Source organism: Rana temporaria, chromosome 4 (assembly GCF_905171775.1).
Source record: "Rana temporaria chromosome 4, aRanTem1.1, whole genome shotgun sequence".
Taxonomy (NCBI): domain Eukaryota; kingdom Metazoa; phylum Chordata; class Amphibia; order Anura; family Ranidae; genus Rana; species Rana temporaria.
The window spans coordinates 134,677,868-134,701,732 of NC_053492.1; the positions used below are offsets into that span (position 1 = coordinate 134,677,868).

At 40.9% G+C, this 23,865-nt stretch overlaps 1 protein-coding gene across 1 annotated transcript; it reads right to left on the reverse strand.

Moving 5' to 3' along the window:
* Window positions 1-1,619: 1,619 nt before the first annotated feature.
* LOC120936609 (carboxypeptidase B-like) lies at window positions 1,620-17,868 on the reverse strand. Its single transcript, XM_040349091.1, has 11 exons — window positions 17,763-17,868; window positions 17,535-17,610; window positions 14,377-14,501; window positions 12,926-13,022; window positions 12,739-12,840; window positions 12,112-12,213; window positions 10,360-10,470; window positions 10,184-10,274; window positions 9,336-9,538; window positions 5,926-6,010; window positions 1,620-1,959 (listed from the first exon to the last, which is right to left on the reverse strand). The coding sequence occupies exons 1-11, from the start codon at window positions 17,825-17,827 to the stop codon at window positions 1,775-1,777; spliced, it is 1,242 nt and encodes a 413-aa protein (XP_040205025.1). The 5' UTR covers window positions 17,828-17,868; the 3' UTR covers window positions 1,620-1,774.
* Between the last annotated feature and the right edge of the window lie 5,997 nt (window positions 17,869-23,865).

Sequence of the window (23,865 nt, forward strand, 5' to 3'; positions counted from 1 at the left end):
ACTATGTGGTCCAACCCTAAAGTTGCTCCAAATAAGTACTCTCAGTAAGGCCCAAACTTCAAGTCAGTGATTTTGTCTGAGCTGTGCAAACTCAGCAGTATCAGGAAATTACACACCCTAGCATCCACGGGGATGCTGGGGACTCTGGAACAAGGGCACTAAGACAGATAGCACCAACATGTGGCATGGACCTACAATGATACCATGCCCCGAGCTACCGGCCTTCTTCCTGATGTTCGGGCATTGTGGTTGGCTACCAGTGGATCTCCTACTGGGCTCTCCTGAAGAACCCAGTAGCAACACCTAGTAACACCAAACACCTATCACCTGGGTGCAGGAGCACTAGGATAGGCTACAGAAAGCCAGCCAGATGGTGCTAGATAGACACAGGAAACAACTTTTCCCTTCAACTCCAGTGTATGGTTTGCGACTGTTCTGCCAAACCAGTAGGAGATTGAGAGATGATTGATCCTGTGGAAGTCTCACCAGTGCAGAAAGTCTCCGCTGAATGGTACCTGCCTTCTTTCTCTCGAGACTCTGGCCTTTCCTTCACTGGAAGCAGGAGGCCCCAGTACAGTGACTAGGGATAGTCCAGCCACTCCTGCAAGTTCCATGGACTGTTCAGAATCAACAGAGGATTTGGACTTGGGCCCAGGTGATGGGAGTATGGAGGGTCTGATTGACCCCCATCCACCTGTGGCCTAAAAGTCACTGCCAGAACAGGATTACCTGCAACCTGGTTCCGGAGAGATCACTGTGGCTTGTTGGGCTTTCCAGTCCGGCTTCCAGCTTCCTACAAGATACTCTGATTATGTTGTTTGAACTTGTACCTGTCATGCTTTAATTATGTTCATTGCATTTTTCTTTTTGCTCTTTACTGTGTTGCAATGCCAAGGACAACATTTATAAAAGAGGGGGGCTGAAGGTAGGTGCAGTCTACTTTCTCCACTACAGGTGGTGCTCAGCTGCAACGACATTGCTAGGGGAAAGGAATACATGGTTTCTCTATGGTTTCCATGGTCACTGGTGAAGCTATCTGATTAGATGTTGCTGCCCCATGTGACTCTAGCAGCCATCTTGGCATTAGGCGGAGCCTATTTAGGGCCCTTGATGCACATTTCATGTGTGGTAGTGTAGTGTAGGGACAGGTCTCCCGTCTGACAGGAACACTGATTAGAAGCAGGGAGAGGTTCCTTCTGGGAACCTCCCTGCTTGGGTTCAGACTGGCCAGGCCGCATTCTGCCCCTCAAGACAGACGTTGTCGGCACATCTAAGACCTGCTCTGCTACATATTGCTATTACATGCCGAGAGTATTTCCGGTCAGGTGCCTTCCCATTGGGTTTGTTGTGAATTACTGGATTCTGCATTAATACAAATTCTGTTCTCTGCAGCCAGATTCTATGTCTTTACTGCCTTCGCACCATGCTGTACCCCACAGACAGCTTTAAAATAAGTGTTTGCCATTTTGTTAGCGTTAGTCATTTGTAATTTTCATTTCAAAATAAGCGGACATTTGGAAAATGCTAACAATATCATATGCTTAGGCATCAGAACTATATATATTGTATGCAGTATGTGTGGTTAATCAACAATATGAGTTAAACGATCAGATATATCCATATTTCCATTAAACATCTTTATTGTCAATTTCTTTCTTTATCAATAGATTTTACATCATGTTATTGAGCAGCAAATGAAAAAACTTGTTTAAAATTAATGAATGAAACTTTATCTTCGACTTTACAGCATTTAGCTCCACTGGTAAGTTACTTATTATGCATTATTCAAGATGTAGTTGGCAATGTATTTGACAGCAAGCATAGTTTCCTCGCAAGTGGGTTTGATCTGAATTTCAGGTAGAGCAAATCCATATTCATATTTGTCACGAAGTTCAAATGTGTAGGAATATTTCACACCAGCATCATAAGCCCAGTCATCGGAGCCTCCTGCAGCAGGATCTGTAGTAAAGAATACATTGGTTTTTTTTTTAAAGATATTTATAATATATTATCCTTTAACCTCCCTGGCGGTATGATTCTGTCAGAAAAAACATGCTAAAAGCGGTACCATTATTTGCAAGGAAATTTGGCGTTTTATATTGTAGGTCTGTAATTTTTTGAAATAACTCACTTAAATCTGACCAAACAAGATTCTAATAGGCATCCCGGGTATGACATTTTTTTAAAAACAAAATTATAAATTATAATATAATAAATAATTATAAATAATTATAACAAATAATAATATAATTATAATAAAAATTATTCAATAATGTAATCAAATCAAAATCACTGAAATTTGCTCAGTTGCAGAATTGTTGCTGTCATTATTTTTTTTTTTTTATGACGAATTTCCCCACAAATCGCTATCGCACAATTCTGCAAGTGATTATAATTTATTATCGCTGTTTTTTAGCTGATCTAAAACTATTTTTGACATAAAGGGACACTTTTGGTTGCTATGGACAATCTACAGTTTGCAGGGAGAAAGAAACGTTTTTATTATATAAAATGACATGCAGGACACTGGGCAGACCACTAGGGACAAGGGGGGTGTGTTTTTTTTACATACAGTACTGTAATCTATAAGATTACAGTATACTGTATGTAAGGTGTTTGTTTACTTTTTTGAATTTGGCGCCGTTCTCCGTCCCCGTGCGTCGTAACGTCGCAGGGAACGGAGATCGGCGTCACACGGAGGCACTGTGTGAATCGAGCGAGGTCCCGCTCGCTCACACAGCGCGGTGGCATCGCTGGATCCAGGGACAAGGTAAGTAACTTGTGCCTGTGGATCTAGCGAGGCAAGCCCGAGTCTGACTCGGGGTTTCCGCTCGCAGCAGGAAAATCTAACCCCGAGTCAGACTCGGGAAGACCGCCAGGCAGGTTAATAACAGTAAAAGAGTTGGTTCTCCCAAAATTCATATTTTAGCGATAGCTTGATTCTAGTCAAGCCAAATGAGCTGATTTAGAAACTCCAGGAGAAAGCTATAGTCCTTGTCACTTTATCTACCCCTCTGTCTATTTTATTGGCTCCTTCATGTAAAAGAATAGAGTAAATTTCCCTATCAGCACTGGTTACAGGAAAGAAATTTGCACCATCTATTGCCTGCCTAAGTCCAAAGGCGCCCAAAGTTTCACAAAATAAATGCAAACCCCCTGGTAGGATTGGAGAATACCTAAATGAAGGTATTAGTAAAAACAGCCCTTCGCTTTTAAAAGATAGCAAAGAGCAGAGCCGAGCGGAGCCATTCAGAGACGATTGGAGTCGTTCGGAAATGCTGGGAAAACCTCTGAAAAACTCTGTTCCCGAGCCTTTCCGAGGTTTTCCAAATTCAGCCGGGCTGTCCTCTGGTCTTTCCAAGTGTTTCCGAGGCTCTCTGGCGCCCCCCCCCCACATCTGGCCACATGCGGCATGCCTTTGAAGTCAATACAGAACTAATTATTTTCGTTTCCATTGACTTCTATGGGGAAACTTGCTTTGATATGCGAGTGCTTTGGATTACGAGCATTCTCCTGGAACGGATTATGCTCGTAATCCAAGGTTCTATTGTAATCTGAAAAGAGAACAGAGAAAGTTTATTGTGGAAGTTTTGCAAATAGCAAATATTCCTGGTATCAAAATCAGTTTTACATCCAGATTAACCACATAAGGTCCGCCCTATAGCAGTTTTACTGCTACAGGGCGACACCTCTGCGCCAGATCACATATACAGTATATACAGTATCTCACAAATGGGAATACACCTCTCACATTTTTGTAAATATTTTATTATATCTTTTCATGTGACAACACTGAAGAAATAACACTTTGCTACAAGGTAAAGTAGTGAGTGTACAGCTTGTATAACAGTGTAAATTTGCTGTCCCCTCAAAATAAATCAACACACAGCTATTAATGTCTAAACCGCTGGCAACAAAGATGAATACACCCCTAAGTGAAAATGTCCAAATTGGACCTAAAGTGTCAATATTTTGTGTGGCCACCATTATTTTCCAGCACTACCTTAACCCTCTTGGGCATGGAGTTCACCAGAGCTTCACAGGTTGCCACTGGAGTCCTCTTCCACTCCTCCATGACGACATCACAGAGCTGGTAGATGTTAGAGACCTTGCACTCTTCCACCTTCCGTTTGAGGATGCCCCACAGATGTTCAATAGGGTTTAGGTCTGGAGACATGCTTGGCCAGTCCATCCCCTCTACCCTCAGCTTCTTTAGCAAGGCAGTGGTCATCTTGGAGGTATGTTTGGGGTCATTATCATGTTGGAATACTGCCCTGTGGCTCAGTCTCCAAAGAAAAGGGATCATGCTCTGCTTCAGTATGTCACAGTACATGTTGCCATTCATGGTTCCCTCAATGAACTGTAGCTACCCTGTTTCGGCAGCACTCATGCAGCCCAAGACCATGACACTCCCACCACCATGCTTGACTGTAGGCAAGACACACTTGTCTTTGTACTCCTCACCTGGTTGCTGTCACACACACACTTCACACCATCTGAACCAAATAAGTTTATCTTGGTCTCCGACCACAGGACATGGTTCCAGTAGTCCATGTCCTTAGTCTGCTTGTCTTCAGCAAACTGTTTGCAGGATTTCTTGTGCATCATCTTTAAAAGAAGCTTCTTTCTGAGATGACAGCCATGCATACCAATTTGATGCAGGGTGCGGCGTATGGTCTGAGCACTGACAGGCTGTCCCTCCACCCTTTCAACCTTTGCAGCAATGCTGGCAGCACTCATACTATTTCCCAAAGACAACCTCTGGATATGACGCTGAGCATGTGCACTTAACTTTTTTGGTCGACCATAATGAGGCCTGTTCTGAGTGGAACCTGTCCTGTTAAACTGCTGTATGGTCTTGGACACCGTGCTGCAGCTCAGTTTCAGGGTCTTGACAATCTTTTCATAGCCTAGGCCATCTTAATGTAGAGCAACAATTTTGTTTACAGATCCTCAGAGAGTTCTTTGTCATGAGGTGCTATGTTGAACTTGCAGTAACCAGTATGAGAGAGTGAGTGATAACATGAAATTTAACACACCTGCTCCCCATTCACACCTGAGACCTTGTAACACTATTAAGTCATATGACACCGGGGACGGAAAATGGTTAATTGGGCCCCATTTGGACATTTTCACTTAGGTGTGTACTCACTTTTGTTGCCAGTGGTTTAGACATTAATGGCTGTGTGTTGAGTTATTTTGAAGGGACAGCAAATTTACACTGTTAAACAAGCTATACACTCACTAATTACTTTAGTGTTGTCACATGAAAATATATAATAAAACTAATTCAAAAAATGTGAGGGGTGCATTCACTTTTGTGAGATACTGTATGTGATCCGACTTTCCCGGGTAGGGCACCCGCTGATCATCAAGCAGCAAGGCAGAACTGTGGCCTGCCTATGTATACAAGGCAGATCGCGGTTCTGGCACGAGAGAAGAGATTCAATTGGTGTCCTTGCAAAGCAGGAAATACATTTGATCTCTTCCCCTAGTGTAGTAAAACACTGGTTAGGCACCCTCTTCATCGAGTGCTCCCATGGAAATCCACTTTCCATAGGGGCACCTGTACATGCTCGCTCCCGATCCCTAATGCTGTGTCCATTGACACCACCCACTCCTGTGTCACAGGATTTGATTGACAGCATGAAAACTCAAACAGTATGTCAGGGAAGCCTATCCCACCTCTATCTACCAGATGGAATTTTAATTCCCTAAAAACTCATCCCCACAAAGTTATTACCTTTGTTTCCCTTGCCCTTCCCTTTTAGATTTTAAACTCTTGCGAGCAGGGTCCTCCTAACCCTCTTGTCTTAAATTATATTGTAACTCTACTGTCTCCCTTATTTTGTAAATCACTATGCAAATCACTGTAAATAACTGTAAGCTTTGTATAAAGTGTGTACAATAGTAATAATAACTTACAGATTGTAGCTGCACCAGGACCATACGTGTATTGAGTTCCATAGAGGGAAGTCAAAGCAGAAACGGCATTCCTGGCAACAGAATACTGAAAGAACAAGGAGGCACAAATGTATTAAAGAGAAGAATAAACATCTCTGTGAACTTTCCAGACTGATATATATAATGTTCTGGTGCTATGTGTGATTTAAACGGGGTGTAATTTGCTATATTTGTATAATTTCTCAAAGAACTCTTCAACAAAAGAAAGCCTATGTTCATATATTTTAAAAAGCCTAGGGCCCAACTACACAAGCACTATCTTTCATGTGCAGCCAGCGTTTGGCATTGTCAGCATCTATTTTATTGGCAGATCCATCAGAGCTTAAGTTATGGAGAGGTAATAGGATGCAAAGCCTACACAGTATAAATGCCCCTCCGGTTCAGTGTCTGATGCCAGCTAGGAGTAACTCACTGAGTGTATAGACCAGTGATGGCGAACCTTGGCACCCCAGATGTTTTGGAACTACATTTCCCATGATGCTCAACTACATTCCAGAGAACATAAGCATAATGGGAAATGGAGTTCCAAAACATCTGGGGTGCCAAGGTTCGCCATCACTGGTATAGACTCAGTTAGTGAAAATGCACAGGTTACACTGGGAAAGCAATGATATGGATTGAACCTGATGGTTTAGTGTACATTAACATTTATAGAACAAGGTCATCAATAGTAGTTATGCCATGCTTATATTACTAGTAACTGGGTAAATCCAGGACGCAGCTTACATTGATATTTTTATACATAAATTTTGATGTCATGATAATGTCATTTTTGTTTAAATATTTGCTTTACATCAGGGGTGTCCAAACTTTTTTGAAAGAGGGCCAGATTTCATGAAGTGAATGTGCGTGAGGGCCGACCATTTTGCCTGACATTCTTTGAACCATTAAAATTATGTGTCAGTGTGTTCGTCCAAGCACTAATACACTGCCCACAAATAATTATCCTACCTTTGTGGCTGTGTGTGGTGAATATATATATATATATATATATATATATATATATATATATATATATATATATATATATATATATATATATATATATATATTCTCTTCTTCGGACCCCAACAAATCTCAGAGCTCCGCTCAGGGTAAGGATTAGGTCAGGTTGTAAAAAATTATATATTTTCTCTTCTTTATCCCCTGAGAAATCTGGCCTTTGTCTCTTCTGTGGCCCCCAAGCTCCACTCAGGGCAAGGATGAGTTATTATTTTTTATCATTATTATTATTAGATTAGATTAGAGAATATATATAATAAAACCAAGCTCATCCTTACCCCGTGCGGAGCTTGGGGGGGCCACATAAGTGATAAAAGCACTTTGCAAGTGGGGGGCCATATAAAACCAGGCTGCGGGCCTCAAATGGCCCACAGGCCGGACTTTGCACATGCCTGCTTTACATATAAGCTATCTTTTATGATTTGGCTACTTTTCTGTAATTTAATGCCCATATATTTATTTTACACTTTAGTATCGGTTATGTTGAAATGGTAATTCTACAATGTCTCTGCAGTTCTGCCCTTGTTATTTATACTTTTCTGTTTAAACCAAACTTAGAAGGAAAAAGTTAAAAGATAAGACACCTATAACAGTAGTGATGTGTTATGTGGTTTCTATCGGGTAGATTTACTAAAGAAAAACAGGTTTTTCACTTTGCAAGTACATTTTCCCCAGAGTTCAATGAATGTGGTGAAATTCAACTTTATGAAGAATGCCCAATCATGTCCAAGGAAATTAAAAAAAATGACATAGTTACATAATTAGGTTGAAAATAGACAAGTCCATCCAGTTCGACCAAGAGAAAAAAAAAAACAGAAAAAATAAATAGAAGACCTCCATATACAGAATCCTGTACCCACTGTTGATCCAGAGGAATATGTAAAGCAAATAAGTTATGGTCCAATTTGCTCCAGCAGGGGAAATTTCAAATCCTTTCTGATCAACCAGAAGGTAATTGGATATTTCCTGGATCAACAATTCTCTAGTCTTTTTACCAATAAACCAAGCAAATGCAACTTCCCTTGCAGTGTGAACAATCTATTTGTCTTTAGCAGATCAATCCCAGTGTGTTTCTAAAGCTATTTAAAAATAGGACAAGGTACAGGAAGATTTTTTTATGGTTTCCAATGAGAAATATTTCCTCCAGGAACTCAGACAGTTTTTGAAAGCTAACTTCTTAGAATCATGAGTTATCAGTAATTGGTGGACTTGCCCTTTACACACTTTAAAATATAATTTAACACAGTGCATTGGTAATGCATTGGGAACTATTTACTAAAGGAGAAGAGTATGTTCTTCAGAGGGTCTCACAGTATGGGTTGTGGAAGCCATCTTTCAGAATTTGCCCACGGCCCGAAAGATTCAAGCGTGTGTGCGCCAGATATATATATACGCTTGATACCTTGTCGCCAGGAGTCATGAATGAAGATTTGGCGATTCATTTTTTTTTGTGATCTCTGCCTATCCCCAAACCCACCCAGCCCACCAGTGCAATAGTATATGCACGAGATTACATTCATATGTATCTCCAATTCTATTTACCTATATTGGTCCTCTACAAAACGAATATCAATTACCCACTGGTTGCCTGATTCTATTCCCCTTCCTCTGCTGGAGGCTACCACCATTCTTCCATCCCAATGGCTTAGTTTATAAGTGCACACAGCGAATGTTTTTTAAATCTATTTGAATTGATCTTGTTTTAATTTTAATTTAGATTTCTTATTTATATATATGTTAGTAATGCATTAAACATTTATCCATTTATACAGGCCCCATAAGGTCTTTTTATTTAATTTTAATATGGAAACATTCTTCTGTTTGTAGGTATGCCAATCATTTTATTACTAATATTTTATTATTTTTGCAAAGCTTACTGTTTATGCTCGTCTATTAATATTAGTGTGTGAGGGGTGTTTCTTTCTGAGCACCACCTGGTGCATCACGCTGTGGCAGCAGCCCAGCTTTGTGACTCGGCTACACATAAATACCAACTTCAAACATGGCTCCCTCATGGCCTGAAGAAATAGCATGCTCTGAATGCGTGCCACACCCACCATCAGTGACATCAGCTTAACCTCCATCCTGCCAGGAACCTCGGAGCAGGCTTCCGGGAAGTGTTGCTGTCTATTTACACTGCCGAGGGCTTCATCCAGTTTCTCTTTTGAGGAGGAACGTCGGCCATCCAGCCACCTACAGCGGGGACTATTATCTACTTGATGAGCAATACCAACCATGTTCCTGTGAATTGTTTACTTATTCTGGTCATAAAGCTCCTATACCACTACACTTAGATGGCACTGATTCTTTTCTTGTCTTTTAGTAAATCAAACCCACATCTGGAAAACAATAGGTGTTGTCAAACTCACCAGTTCATCGTGATCTTTGGCAAGATTATAGGTATAAGAGTAGGGGAACAGCAGCATCTGGCCATAAGAGTGGATAGTCAGGTAACCCTTGATGGAATCAATGTTGGCACGTATAAAGTCAGCTAGAGCTTTGGCTTCCTTTTCAGATTCAGGAGCAGTACCACAATATGTTTCATCGCAAGCTCTTTTAGAAGCTCCGACAGCTTAAAAGGAAAACATCAAACATAAAATTAGATTACAGCAAATATACTAATGAGTATGTAAGCAGGAATGGATTAATATATAAAAACATTGAGCTGTGAGCAACACATTTGGATAGTATGTCATGCAGATTTGATGTCTGACTGAATATAGCATTTTACTTCTGAATAGCACACACATTTGCACAGCATTTGTAGTTACTGAATCAGGGTTGCCAACTTTCAGTAAATTTACAAACAGTTTGTAAAATCTTTACTTTTTGCATCTGTCCTTGAATGTCCATTACGGACATGTAGACTGCATGTCCGTAACTGACATTCATGGACAGATGCAACAATTATGGATTTTACAAACTGTTCATAAATTTTCTGAAAGTTGGCAACTCTGTACTGAATTTAAAGACATTTTGATGGAATTTGGTGGAAGCTACAATAGTGTAACTTCACCAAAATGTTTTTAGACAACTTGCATATCTGCATGTTAGACAATTTGCACATCTTCAGCTGTGGAGGAACTGCAACCCATAATGTCAAGACTGGAACATTCTTTATTTCCTACAGCTGGTTTATACTTTTTACATGAGTTTAAGAAATAATGCCTTTTTTAGGATTTTTAAAAATGTTTTGGAAAAACAGGAAGCCACTTACTGCACCATCCAGCGTTGAAGTTTCTGTTTAAATCAGTTCCCAGGCAGGCAGAATTCTTGTTAGGAGAGAGAGTCTTTCTCCACATGCGGTACTACAGTGAAAATGACCATGGTTAGAGAGTTTAGCTACACTAAAATAACAGCTTTTTTTGTTATTGTCTGTAACAAACTACTTACTGTGCTCCAAGAATACTCATAACCATCAACGTTCATAACAGGGAGAACATAGAAGTCCAGGTTGTTCAAGAGGTTGGTAAACTGAGCATCACTGCCATAGGTGTTAACTGCCTGAGATATAAAAAAATATATATTAATATAAGTTAACCATATCCAATATGATCTCTCATATCCCTATCAAGGTTCAATAGCACATCACATGACTGAATGTCTTGAATGTGTAAACATTAAAAAAAAAAAAAAACAACACAGGAGACTTTTATCTACAGTTAAGATAGACATCATTTGTATACTGCAATACTTTAACAAAGAAAATAGATGCTTTTATCAATGTACTTAAAGTGGAACATCACCCAAAAGGGGAAGTTCCAGTCTTCCTTCTCCTTCCCATTTTTCTCTTTTTTTTGGGTGGCAGGAACCTAATTTTGACAGGTACCCGCTTCCACTTCCACTGAGATCACCTAAGCGACCTGAGCAGCTATTCTTCTCCCCCTTCTCCCCCACCCGCAACATTCTGGACATGTCACAGATCCCAGAAGGCTGCGGGCAAAGCACAGTGGGTATTCGGCTGTCAAGCCACAATGAGTCAAGCCAGCTGCCCATAGTTAACATGCCGGCACCCGGGACTGAACACTGGTGAAGAAACCAGCATGGTTGACAGGTGAGTGTCTGTTTATTAAAAGTCAGCAGCTACAGTTTTTGTAGCTGCTGACTTTCAATTATTCAAGAAATGGCTGAAGAACCACTTTAGACCCTGTCACTAACTTGGCCAGAGTCCCCCCACCTCTCTTCATAATACAAATGTAGGTAGCAGCTAAAAGAGGAGAGAAGGGGAATAGTATAGGATATCACTTGAGTGACAGCTCTGAGTCTACTAAGGCTGCTGAAATCACATCCATTATGGTGGCTCCCACTGTTTAGTTTTTTTTGGATATCTACACAAGGGAGGCTTTTACAGCTAATTAACATGCAGAAAATACATTAAATGCACATAAAGTCTTATGGGAAGATTTTGTTGTCTTTTGACAGGGTTTCTTTAACTGGCAACAATTTAAAATGAGACGGATCAACTCTTATGCTGTGTACACACGATCGGAAATTCCGTCAAGAAAACCGTGGATTTTTTTTCCGACTGAATTTTGGCTTAATCTTGTGTTGCATACACATGGTCACACAAAATTCCGACTATCAAGAAAGCGGTGACGTACAACACTACAACGAGCCAAGAAAAATTAAGTTCAATGATTCTGAGCATGCGTGTGTTTTTGCGCGTCAAAATTGCATACAGACGATCGGAATAATGCGACAAGAACTTTTCCCATCGGAAAATTTGAGAACCAGCTCTCAAATTTCCAAACAAAAGCTCACATCAAACTTTTCTTGTCGGAAATTCCGATCGCGTGTACGCGGCAATAAGCACTCTATAAATGCTGTTTACTAATTTTCTGTCAATAATCTAAAATGTTTATATTTATGGATACATATGTATATATAACCATAATCAATCACGTCTACATTAAAGACCCATATGGCATATTTATAAGGCAGTAAAAGTGACATTCACCACACATCCAATTAATGTGGCTTAATCTTCTCTGTGAATGTATTTTAATATTCAGTACCACCAGTGAATGTTTTCTAAATGTCACTGCATTATAGATTTGCCTCCAAAAAATGATCATCAGTTTGAAGGATGATGATGATCATGACTTATAGCCTAACTTGATCTTGTGCACAGCAATATATACTCACTTCTTTTACAAACCACTGACAGAAAGCAGGGCTGATCCATTCTCTAGCGTGGATCCCACAGTCAATGAAGACAGCCTTCTTGTTTGCTCCGCTTTTTCCAACCTTGAATATAAAACATTACTGTCACAAATGTTATCAAATAAACAACATAGAGCTGGGTAATTCAATTGTAGACATACCTGTTCTTAATAGAAAAATATTTAAGATATAAACAGACCACAAAGCAAGTCAAATCAGCGTTGGCACATCATGGGCAGATCATAAGGAAATATGATAAATAAATGCCCATTGTGTTGGCATGCTAAGGCTGGGAGTTCTACCCCCAAACTGAACGATTCTCTGATATTTCACTTTTAGCACATAAACTACACAAATATTGCAGACTATCTTTGACGCACATTGCTTGGGAAAATGATATAGTGCATAGCGGTGAACATACAGTATCTCTTTCTATAGGGACCAGGTTATGCTAGTGAAAAAACACTTCTGTGAAAAGTGTGAAAGGAGTACCATGGTGGGCTAAAAGGCAATACCCTCTCTACTTACTACATTTAAAAAAAAAACTTCAAAAGGTGTAATCCAGCCACACTCTACTCCACCCCAGAAGATAACTGACACTAAAATTACCTTAAGTAAATACAGAGGACGTCCCTGGTATGAGGTTCCAATCTGAGAGCGTGACACCAGAGATGGGTTCTGAGCAGCGATGTTAGCAGACCAGGCATTGATCTTTGGGATACACATATATTTTTTAGTCAACATGAATACTTTATATACAGTACATTGCTTAGAGAGCTACAGTAAAAATACGTACAGTATCAAGATTATTGTACTTTTCATAGCTGTGTACTGCACGGCTGCTGCTATCACGCTGCTTGTCCAGTGCAACCTGCAGGTCATCGATTATGATTCTGAAGAAAAATCAGATTATCAAGTTATACGTTTTAGAAAAAGGTAGCTGTAGAAATCAGATGGTTAGTTAGTTGTCTGACTTTTTTTTTTGTCAATTATTTTATTTATATTGGTCTAATTATCCACTACACCCTGCCTATGTATGGATAATTTAATTAATAATTTTAGTCCTAACGCTGTGTTAAATCAGCCTTTGCCTCAGCACTGCAGTGGCTGCAGACAGTCACAGCTAAAAGTAGCTAAATCGACTTCTGGGTTTCTGATCATGCTACTGATGCTAAAAGATTGCACTGCAGCCTGGTATAACAACAATGAGTCTGCATGAGTAAATGCATTAGCCCCCGTTTAAACTGGTGCAGCTTGTCATGCGATTTGACAGTTCCAAATCGCATGAGAAGTCACACCTTATTGTCGGCAATGGAATTGCTCAAATCGGTGCAACTCCGACTTTGCGGTACTGCACTGATTTGAAAAAGGTTCCTGCACTATTTTTTGCGAGTCAGGTGTGATTTGCATAGACATCTGAGCATGAAGTTGCACAGATGTCAGACAAATCACACCTGAAAACGCACTGACCTGCGGCTTTGAAATCGTGCTACTTCAAGTGAGGCAGCTTCTAACCAAAACCCCCCAAAAATGTTTGGCCAGAGATACACTTAATAAACACATTAATATTAAAGAAAACAAAATCCCATATTACAGCAGACATTTCAGATGTTGTAAAATGCCTTTTATGCCCTGTACACACGATCGGATCTTTGTCCGACCAAATTCACATCAGAATTCCATTGGAGGAAAAGAGAACATGTTCTCTATGTAATCTCTGATGGAATTCATCGTAATTTACAATGGAATTTCTATGATGGGGCATACACACGGTCGGAATTTCCGATGGAAAAAGTCTGTCTGACTTTTTCCATTGGAAATTCCGATCGTGTGTACGAGGCCTTATTCTTACTGCATTAGTGTCAACCATTTATGCAAGCGTGTTCAATGTAATTCAGCATAGTACACATCTTCTGTATAAACAGGTACTATTGCACAATCTACATTCTGCAAGATCTGCACTCCCTAAATTCACAAATGATTTACACAAAAAACTTTTTGCGTTGTTTTGCAATGTTGAAAGGGGAAATTCCCTATTAATTGAAAGGCCAACTTAGAGCATTACAACTCAACTTCATTATTTATAAATTACACATTTGTGGCATACTTATAGAAAATATTGTAATACATTTTTTTTGTATCTGAAAGATAACAAGGCTATTGACTACCTTCTCTACCTAACTTCCATACAGCATATTGTTTTCTCCAGATCCATAGGCTGCCATATAACTTTAAAGTTCAACTTACTTAAAGGACATTCCACTCTGCTCAAGCATGGCCTGAACATCATAGACATCATGACTCTCAGCACGGAAGTCAACACTTTTGCCAGGTTCTACAAGATCCACAGAGTCGGGAACCCAAAAGTCAAGCTGTTATATACAATTAAAATATTAATTAGTAAGTAAAGATTAATACAGGTTATCAAATAAGTAAAGATTGCTATTTACATTAAAAGTATTATAAAAATACAGTGATTACTGAACAAATGAAATAGAGAACAAAGTGATTTTGGCATAAACAAGATGAGGCTTGTTTATTGATCTGAACCTGCTATTAAATAGTTAAATGTAAGGACAGACTACCATAAAACCCTCACATACGCATTACATTTTTTTGGGATTCTACTAGTATGAGCTCATTTTTACTTCAAAGAATGGCCACCATAGACAATCTCAGCTACATGCTGCGGTTATATTTCTCAAAATCAATATTTTAAACATCTGTCTGTTTTATTCAGGTTATTAAATCCTATAAAATAAATACAATTATTCAGACCTAGCTACTTTAAAGCGGAGCTCCACCCTAAAGTGGAACTTCCACTTATCGGATTTCTCCCCCCCTCCGGTGCCACAATTGGCACCTTTCGGGGGGAAGGGGGGCAGGATACCTGTCTTTGACAGGTATCCTTTCCCACTTCCGGGAGTCCGGCCATGACGTGGCAGTGACATCACCGCAGGGCTCCCTCCTCCTCCTTCCTGGCCGCCAGGCTAATAGGAGAGAGGAGTGGGGCCAGTAGGGTTCCCGGCATGAAGCGAAAGGCCTTTCGGCTTCACGCTGGGAACCCTACTGCCGACATCGAGGGACAGCAGCAATTTTCAATCACGTTAAAGCAAAAAAGTACTTCCTATTGCTCTCAGCCTCCTTCAAATCTCTAATTGCATTGCTTATTTTAGTTGCTGTGATATAACTTCCTGTTAGAGGGTGACTTTGTTCATTTTCTATGGTTCCACTGTATGTAGGAACATCGCCACCTCTCTTGCTCACTCTCGAGATAGACTATAAGTTATGGAATGTGAAGTTTGCATAGAGCAGTGTCCATTACTGCTACTGAGTGATAATAATGAAATGTCATAGTCCCCCTTTACATCCTCATATCCCTAATGAAGCAGCAGCTCTATGTAATTAATTATTTTCTGGAACAAGTGCTATATAGGAAAGGGTAATGGAACAGTAAGCATGTGAAACAATTACAAGGGAAATTACAAGCACAATGCGTTTCTGCTGTATTGCCAGATGATTTGAATGTTGTTTTCCGCTATACAAGGACATAGGCACTTGAAGTGTGTTTATGATTCAGATAAAAAGAACATTTTATAGTCATGCACATGAAAGAGAGAAGGTTAGAACAACAAAACTTATCTCTACAATGCAGCACGTAAACGTCTGGCAGAAATAACATTCAATGCCTGAAAATGAATCCTTAGACAAATTTGAAATGCATTTGCAACAAAGCACTCGTACTATTTTATTAACATCTTAAAGTGTTTTAAATTTGCATTAAACCCTCAATGTAATTGTACTCTTTCCACCCAGCTACAGTAGTAGCTAACATATTATTATTTTTTCTTATTGTGCTCCAAAGTCTGTTTTTAGTGGGTATGTTTTTCTCTTTCATGTGTTCCTGTCTTCAGTGCTTGGTGAGAAATGGGAAATATAAATGTTTGAGACTATATATCCCATAATTCCTTGTGTGCTGTCAATGATGTGCATGCGCTGGCCAAACACAGTACAAGAGTGCTTATACTGCACATGCACAACCAAACACAATTCCAGGGCACTGCATCTCAGGTACTTGGTGGTGCATGAAGATTCCTTTTTGGCAAGGGGTGCACATGTCAGGGTCACCTTAAAAAGGTGGAAATGTCACACACCAGACTTATGAAGATTATGAAGGAATCTTCACGCACCACCAAGTACCCGAGATGCTGCAAAGACTGCACAAAACAGTGGACAGGAAACAATGACAACAAAGGACATGCTGCTACATTTATTCTTTATTTTTATTGGAGGGCTTAATAACATGTTCATAAGATAGTACTAAACGACCTGCGTGTAATTACAGCCAAGGTTTGTTTTCTGAGATATGGAAAGAAAGGTAAAGGGTTAGAATCTCTATCAGTCTCTATTGAGACTCACTTTCTGTTTTGGTGACCACTTCTCTTGGGTATTTTCTACAACAGGGATACAAACAGCAAAAATGAGAGCTTGAGGGGGTTTGAATGCTTTACTACTCTGCAAAAAAATATTATAGCTTGTTTATTTCTTTATTTGTGGGATTGGTGTCACTAGCCCAGTAAGGACCCATTCACACGTGTTCTGTGTGTTAATGCTGTTTTTCTGCCTGTTAACTAATGTTGTACTAAGTTCACATCGACTCCCCGCAGGGATGTAGTCCCAAGGGAGGGGGTGAGCACGCTGACTAACCCCCAGCCAGAACGGCTCGGATGATGGGGGCAAGCTTACTGAGGAGGAACAGGAAGTGAAAAATTCAGATAAAGAAAAAAAACATTTAGAAGGGAAATCGAAGGAAAAGGTAAGTGAACCAACAATGCACTAGCTTAAAGTAACCTATTTAGAAAATAAAAAATGATACTTGACCACCCCTTTTAATGGAAAACTGAAGCCATTTTATAAACTGATTTGCTTTTTGTATAATCAGGCATGTATATGTAAATTGTTGATGATTAATTTTGGCCCGTAGCTGGACTCTATGCCAGCAGTTAGCAGAAAAGTGCAACCGCTGGCAGGAGCAACTTGAAACTTGGAAAAAAATGTAATTCTTATAGTATATATTCTTAAAAATATAACCACGTTTGTTCAAAAGTGGTTATATTTGATCAAAATGTTCATTGGAGCTTGAAGGTATTATATTGGAATTTTCAAATTGTATTTAAAAATAGTGCAAAATGACCTCCAGTAGGCTTTACTAACAATTTTCGCCCAACTATTCTTTATCTGCTAATCACCAGGAGAATGGCAAGTGTGATCCTTTGCTTAAATATTTTGTACTAAATATTGTCCCTTGTGTTCATCTCAGAAAGTTTGGATGCATAAGTTAATGTTGATTTGGCTAAGGAAAAGGCAAATTTGTTTAGCGGTAAATTTCTAAATTGACAACATACCTTTGCATGTTCGTCCAGAGATTTAATAAGCTGTACTTCTGCATAATTTTGTGGAAATACACGGAATACTTTTTCCCTGAAACATACATAAAAATAAAAAAAACGCATAAATAAAACAAATAAGAGTATTTTAATTTACTTGATATTTCATATATACCCATATATATCATGTAATCATATAATCATATCATGTAACATATCATATAATATTTGTTATTTTCTTCTTACCCAATAAAGGTTCGTGGCTCAGCAGACGCTGCTGCAATGCTTGCAAGTATAAGTATGGTCCACATGATGATAAAGAAGGAAAGAGTGAACTGCGTCTGTCGTTTATATATGTTGGCCAGGTTGCTTTTTTAGTATATGATTTACTGGAAGAAACTGTACACCTGTTTGTGTCTATGATTAATTACAGCTCTGGCCTTGCTCTGTTTACCCAATGACCTGTGTTTTAATATATCATGTTCAATGCAATGTAAATTGCATTGCATTGCATTGCAATGCAATGCAATGTAAATTGCTTTATTTAACAGTTACCCAGAAATGCTGAGTAATTCATACACTTTGTTTTTAATAATGAATGTTATTCTGTTCAATTTGCAAGAGAATTTGCCCCAGATCTTGATAAATATGCTGAAATTTCACTATGCAAATATTACACAATTATGTGCTGCAAAAAATAAATAAAAGAAAAGGAAAATAATAAACAGCATTTTTGTTTGCACATGATTGGATACTGGAAGTCAGCAGAGTTTTCGCTCATTCACTAAGCTCTGGGAAAAATTCCCTTGCAAAGCGCAACTTCAGTAATTTTTTCATCTGTCTTTTTCTAATTAATCCTTTGCCCTTGCTGTTTTAGCTTTGGATAGTATTTTTTTTCTGCCAGTAAATACCTTATACTGTACAGCCCACTTCCTGTTTCTTGTCTGGTAAAAAGCCTAGGTTTATGACATCATGAACAGCTCTCACTCTCACAAGAGTTTACCAGGAAAGGAGGGGGGGATGAGTCATAAGAGGGCCAATGAGAGCTGCAGAGCTGGAGGTGTGTATGTGTATATCCAGGAAGTGAACAGGCAGCAGCTTCAGCTACCCACAGTTAAAATGGATGCAGCCAGGAAGATTTCTGCAGCATATTTGGCAAGTACAGAATCACAGTATATATAAAATAATATGCAAAGTGGTTAGAGGGAAGCTTCAGAATGGCAAAGATGTTTTTATTACAAATTATGTGACCAGACTGCAGTTCCTCTTTAACATGCAAAATGAAGAGCATATTTGCCTTTGGTAAAGCAACCCCTACTAAAGGAAATATATAATCCATCCAGCCAACAAAATTAGCTCCTTAGAGTTCTTCTATTTTAAGGAGCGCTTACACCACAATATAGACATGAGCAAATTTTTCAAAAATTCTCTAAACAATCTAAACAGTTTTTTTGACCCTAGGATTATTTGCTTTAAATCACACTTTTTTTTCCCACTGAGGGACTTTTTTTTTAAGATATTTTTATTAGGTTTAAGACAAACAGAAAGAAACATGCAAAAAACAACAACAATACCAGCAGACAACCTGGTCATAAACATTAGGCGTATTGCATAGAAATATATAGAAAAATAAACTGACATCAGTGCAAAATATGAAGTAGGCACAATGGTAAAAGGCTTGGTACTGTATAATACCGGGATATAGCAAAAGCAGAGGTCCAGACATTATAGATCCCTGAGGCACGGCCCATCAATGGTCAAGCAAGAGTAGTACAATCAGTGCTGGGAGAGGGTTAGCGGACTAGCCAACCATCTACCCCAAATTTTGTGAAAGGTTTTGCTCTGTTTCTGAAGTTCAAAAGTAAGTTTATACAGTGGGATAGTGTCATTAATAAGTTTTAACCAGAGGGATTTCAGAGAGGTCTGTGCGTTCCTTCCAGGACAGTAAAATAGCTTTTTTAACATAGAAGAAGAGTATACGGAGCAGTCTCTTGGCATGTGATGATAGGTGTAATTCGCCAAAAATGCCTAATAGGCAGTTCTTGGGGTGGATTATGTTTGGGAGGCCTAGCGCTGATGAGATGAAAGCACCCACTTCTTCCCAGAAGTCCCGAACTATCTGGCATGACCAGAAGCAGTGTAGGAAATCTGCCTCTTGGCCACAGCCGCGGAAACAGGCAGCTGAAGGCAGGAGACCCATCTTGTGTAACCTAGCTGGAGTGAGGTGGGTTTGATGAAAAATTTTGACCTGTATGATGCGGTCCCGGGAAGCAATAACAGAGGTTTTATATGTATCACTAAATTCTGACCAATCCTCGTCCACCAGGGCGATGTCCAGGGAGGTCCATTTTACCTGAGCTTTGTGAAACCTGGGGTTTGAGTCAGTCATTAGGGCTGCATAATAGGTGGAAACAAGTTTAGTGGGATCTGGCTGTCTGAGCAGTTTTTCCAACTGGGGCAGGTCAGTGGGATCATCCAGGGAGCCAAACTGGGCACGACTAGCATGCCTGAGCTGGTAGTAATAAAATAGGTACGGTCTTGGTAGGTTGAAGTCTAAACGTAGCTGAGAAAAAGTTTTAAAGCCCTGGGCATTGTACAGGTGGCATAAATATTTAACCCCCCAAGAAGGGAGTACAGTTCCTGCAGATTAGGGCTAAACCACAGGGGGTTGTTGGGAGATTTCAGCCAGGTGTGTTTGGATACTCTTGTGACAATATAACGGAAAGAGGAAAGGGAAGGGGCAAGTAGGGAGGTTCCAGGACGATCAGGGCCTCTGTAGATAATATTATGTAGGGTTTCCAGGAAAGATGCGATGGCTCCCTCCGAGGCACAGGCATTGGCCAGGAACCGGGCACAGCCAATTGTGGATGTGCACCAACTGGGATGCCAAATAATATAGAAAGAAGTTGGGAAATGCCAGGCCTGCCAAGTGCGCTGGCAACCGTAGTGTTTCAAGTGCTACCTTGGGGGAGCCACCCTTCCACGAGAAAGTAGTACATATTGGCCCAGATTCACAAAGCACTTACGCCGATGTATAACAAGTTACGCCGATGCAAGTGCAAATGTGCGCCGTCGTATCTGTGCGCCAGACCCACAAACTAATATGCGCCTAAAAACAGGCTACACCCCGCCGACGTATCTTGCTTACGCCGGCGTAGCGTGGGCGCACATATGGGCTGGACGCACGGTGCTGCTCCCATTGATTAGCCATTCAAACATGCAAATGAGGAAAATACGGCGATTCACGAACGTGCGTGCGCCCGGCGCATGCTATGCGAGGTGCGCGTAAGTTGTACATCAGGGCACATGAGAGCACACCAGGGCACATGAGGGCACATCAGGGCACATGAGAGCACATCAGGGCACATGAGAGCACATCAGAGCACATGAGAGCACATCAGGGCACATGAGGGCACATCGGGGCACATGAGAGCACATCAGGGCACATGGAAGCACATCAGGGCACATGGAAGCACATCAGGGCACAATCAGGGCACATGAAAGCACATCAGGGCACATGAGAGCACATTAGGGCACAATCAGGGCACATGAGAGCACATCAGGGCACATGAGAGCACACCAGGGCACAGGTCAGCATTTACTTGTTGTTTTCTTCAAAGGCAGAGTAGCGCAGGAAGCGTCTGTCATAAGTTCACTTGTCTCTCATGTCACGCTGCTACTCCCTGGCAGCCCCCCCTCTCTTCTCGTCCATCTCAGATGATGTCACAAGCAAATGGGGATGACCGAGAAGAGAGGAGGGGCCGCTGGGGAGTAGCAGTGTGACATGAGAGACAAGTGAACTTATGACAGATGCTTCCTGCGCTACTCTTCATGCACCTCGATCTACACTTCCGCGGCACCCGCCCTGCCTGCGGGCCATTTAAAACTGGTCCGCGGGCCGGTACTTTGAGACCCCTGATCTAAAGTCATGACAAAAAGTAAGTGAACACCTAACCACCACTACTATACTATGGACAAACATCAGTGGGAACCCCCCCAAATGATTGAATTCAGGTGTTTTTAGGGAAGGGTTCTTTTAACGCTACAGTGTACAAAGACATTTTGGACAAGTGTGTGCTTTCACCCTTTAGGCAAAAGTTTAGGGGGGGGGGGTACTTCTCTGTTCTAGCCCCTGTGCAGAAAGTCTGGAGGAGCCTCAAATTAACATCTTTGGGATAAGTTTGAATGTGGATTCCCAGCCTGGTCTTCTCATGCAACTATAGTATCTGCTCATTTGCCTGAATGGGCATACATTCCCACAAACACACCACAAATTATTTTGGAAAGCCTTCCCAGAACAGTGCATGCCACAATGGGACAATAGTAATGCTCATGGTATTGTAATGGGATGTTGAACAAGCTCATATGGGTCTGATGGTCAGGTTTTACAAACTTTTGGCTATATAGTGTCAGGGTTGTTAACCTCCGAAGAAAAGTTTGCTGATATGACACAAAAAAATTACTGACAGAGCCATTTCTTTACTGACACAACACAAAAAATGTGCTGACCGAACCAAGTTTTTACTGACAGTATCTAAAGTTCAAATATCAATAGTTACGCTACAAACATGTAGCTAGTTTGATTAGCAATGTGCTTAGGGTAGAACAAAAAGCAAAAAACATCTGTATCCTGTAGCAGGTAGTTACCATTGCAAGCATCTTAACAAACTGCAATTTGTGCTTTAATAGAAGTTTGGCTCCCTCTGGTGTCTGTTTTATGCTAAAGTATTAGAGCTTGTTTGGTTCAGTTATTCATGGACAAAGCATTATGGGAATTGTGGTACCAGAAACAGAGACTCTAGTGCCATGGGTAGAACTGAGACTGCATTACCCAAAGGGCCACTGTACTGCCAAAGTGCAATGCGCCACGCATAGCCTGATGGGAGGAACCTATTTAAGAGAAGCGCGGTCTCACCCTGCTCTCTCGGGACACCATCGTCCAGCCGGCAGGAGGCCTGTGTTGAGGCCTGCTGGAAGTGTGCCTAGGCCCGAGAAGCCTGGGCCTACCTTAACCAAGAGCAGATCGCCTAGCCAGAGAGGGATCTTTGCGGACAGTTTCGCTGATCAAGCCGAAGGAGGATCGGTCTACAGCTCACAGCATCCGGAGTCACCTATCCACCAGTACTCATAGAGCAGCCGTGTGAGGGACCAGGGATCTCGTGCAACTGAGACGGACCACTGAGGAAAGGTTCAGGACTGAGGAAAACCAGCGAAGCAAGGCCTAATTTGGGGAGCAGGCACTTGCCCATCAGCATAGTTAACTGACTGACAGGAGTGTGATTTTCATAAACTTTACTTGTACTTGCTGGGGTCTGCAGCGCCGCAAGTAGGGACACATCGCCTCCTGAGAGCGATACTACGTCTTGGGGAAACTAGCAGTCACTCTACCATTACCTTGTGTGCCTCAATTGGTTGTCTTTTTCTTTTTTCACCCTAACTATTGGAGTACAAATAAATAAGTGCACCAACGTGGCTATCAGAAGATTAACTGACTCTTAAAGGAACAGTCATCTGTTTTCTCTATCTCCACCAGTTGTCGCTACAGAACACGCATCAGTTGAACTGTTCACTAGGGGGAACCATACAGTTGTGAATGTATGTGATTTCTACTGTTTATGTGAGACTTGGTGGAGAGGTTCCCCAGTGTTGATGTCCTTACACTGAGAGATTCCTCCACCACACTCTTACCCAGGTCTGGTCCTTGGGACACGTTATGTGGGTCTGATTGCAGGGATATTCTGAGCCAGTGATACTTCCTTGACTTATACAGGGAGCTGGATGCATTAAATATTGATTGCATAACATTTGTTCTATTCGTTTGCCAAGTTAACATCCTACCAATGGTTAAGTTACATCCCGTGTGGGACTCTGTCTTTTGCAGCAGTGTGGCAGGGGAACAACATTAAGGTAACAATATTTGACTGCATTTATTACTGTGTGGTACCATTGTTGTCCCCCTACAGCCATTTGGGGTCCACAATCACATTATTGTCCATTTGTGCCAAGGGAAGATCGAGCCAAATTTTGGGGGTTGACAGGCAGAGTGCAGGCCCAAATCTAAACCAGCAGCTCCTACGGGGGTAGTGCTACACTCCTTTTACATGAAGGTCGGGTTAATAAAACACATGACAGAGTTCCCCCTTACATGAGAGTCTGCAGGGTTCACCTTTACAGTGCAAGGGGGAACTCTGCAGACCCTAACTTAAAAGGGAACACTGTGGACTGTGATGTAAAGGAGAAATCTGTGGAGTCTGATGTAAAGGATAACTCTGAGGACTCTGATGTAAACGAATGCTGCGGTCTGTGGTGTAAAGGGAAACCCTGATGTGAGAGGGTCCCTGGTCACAGA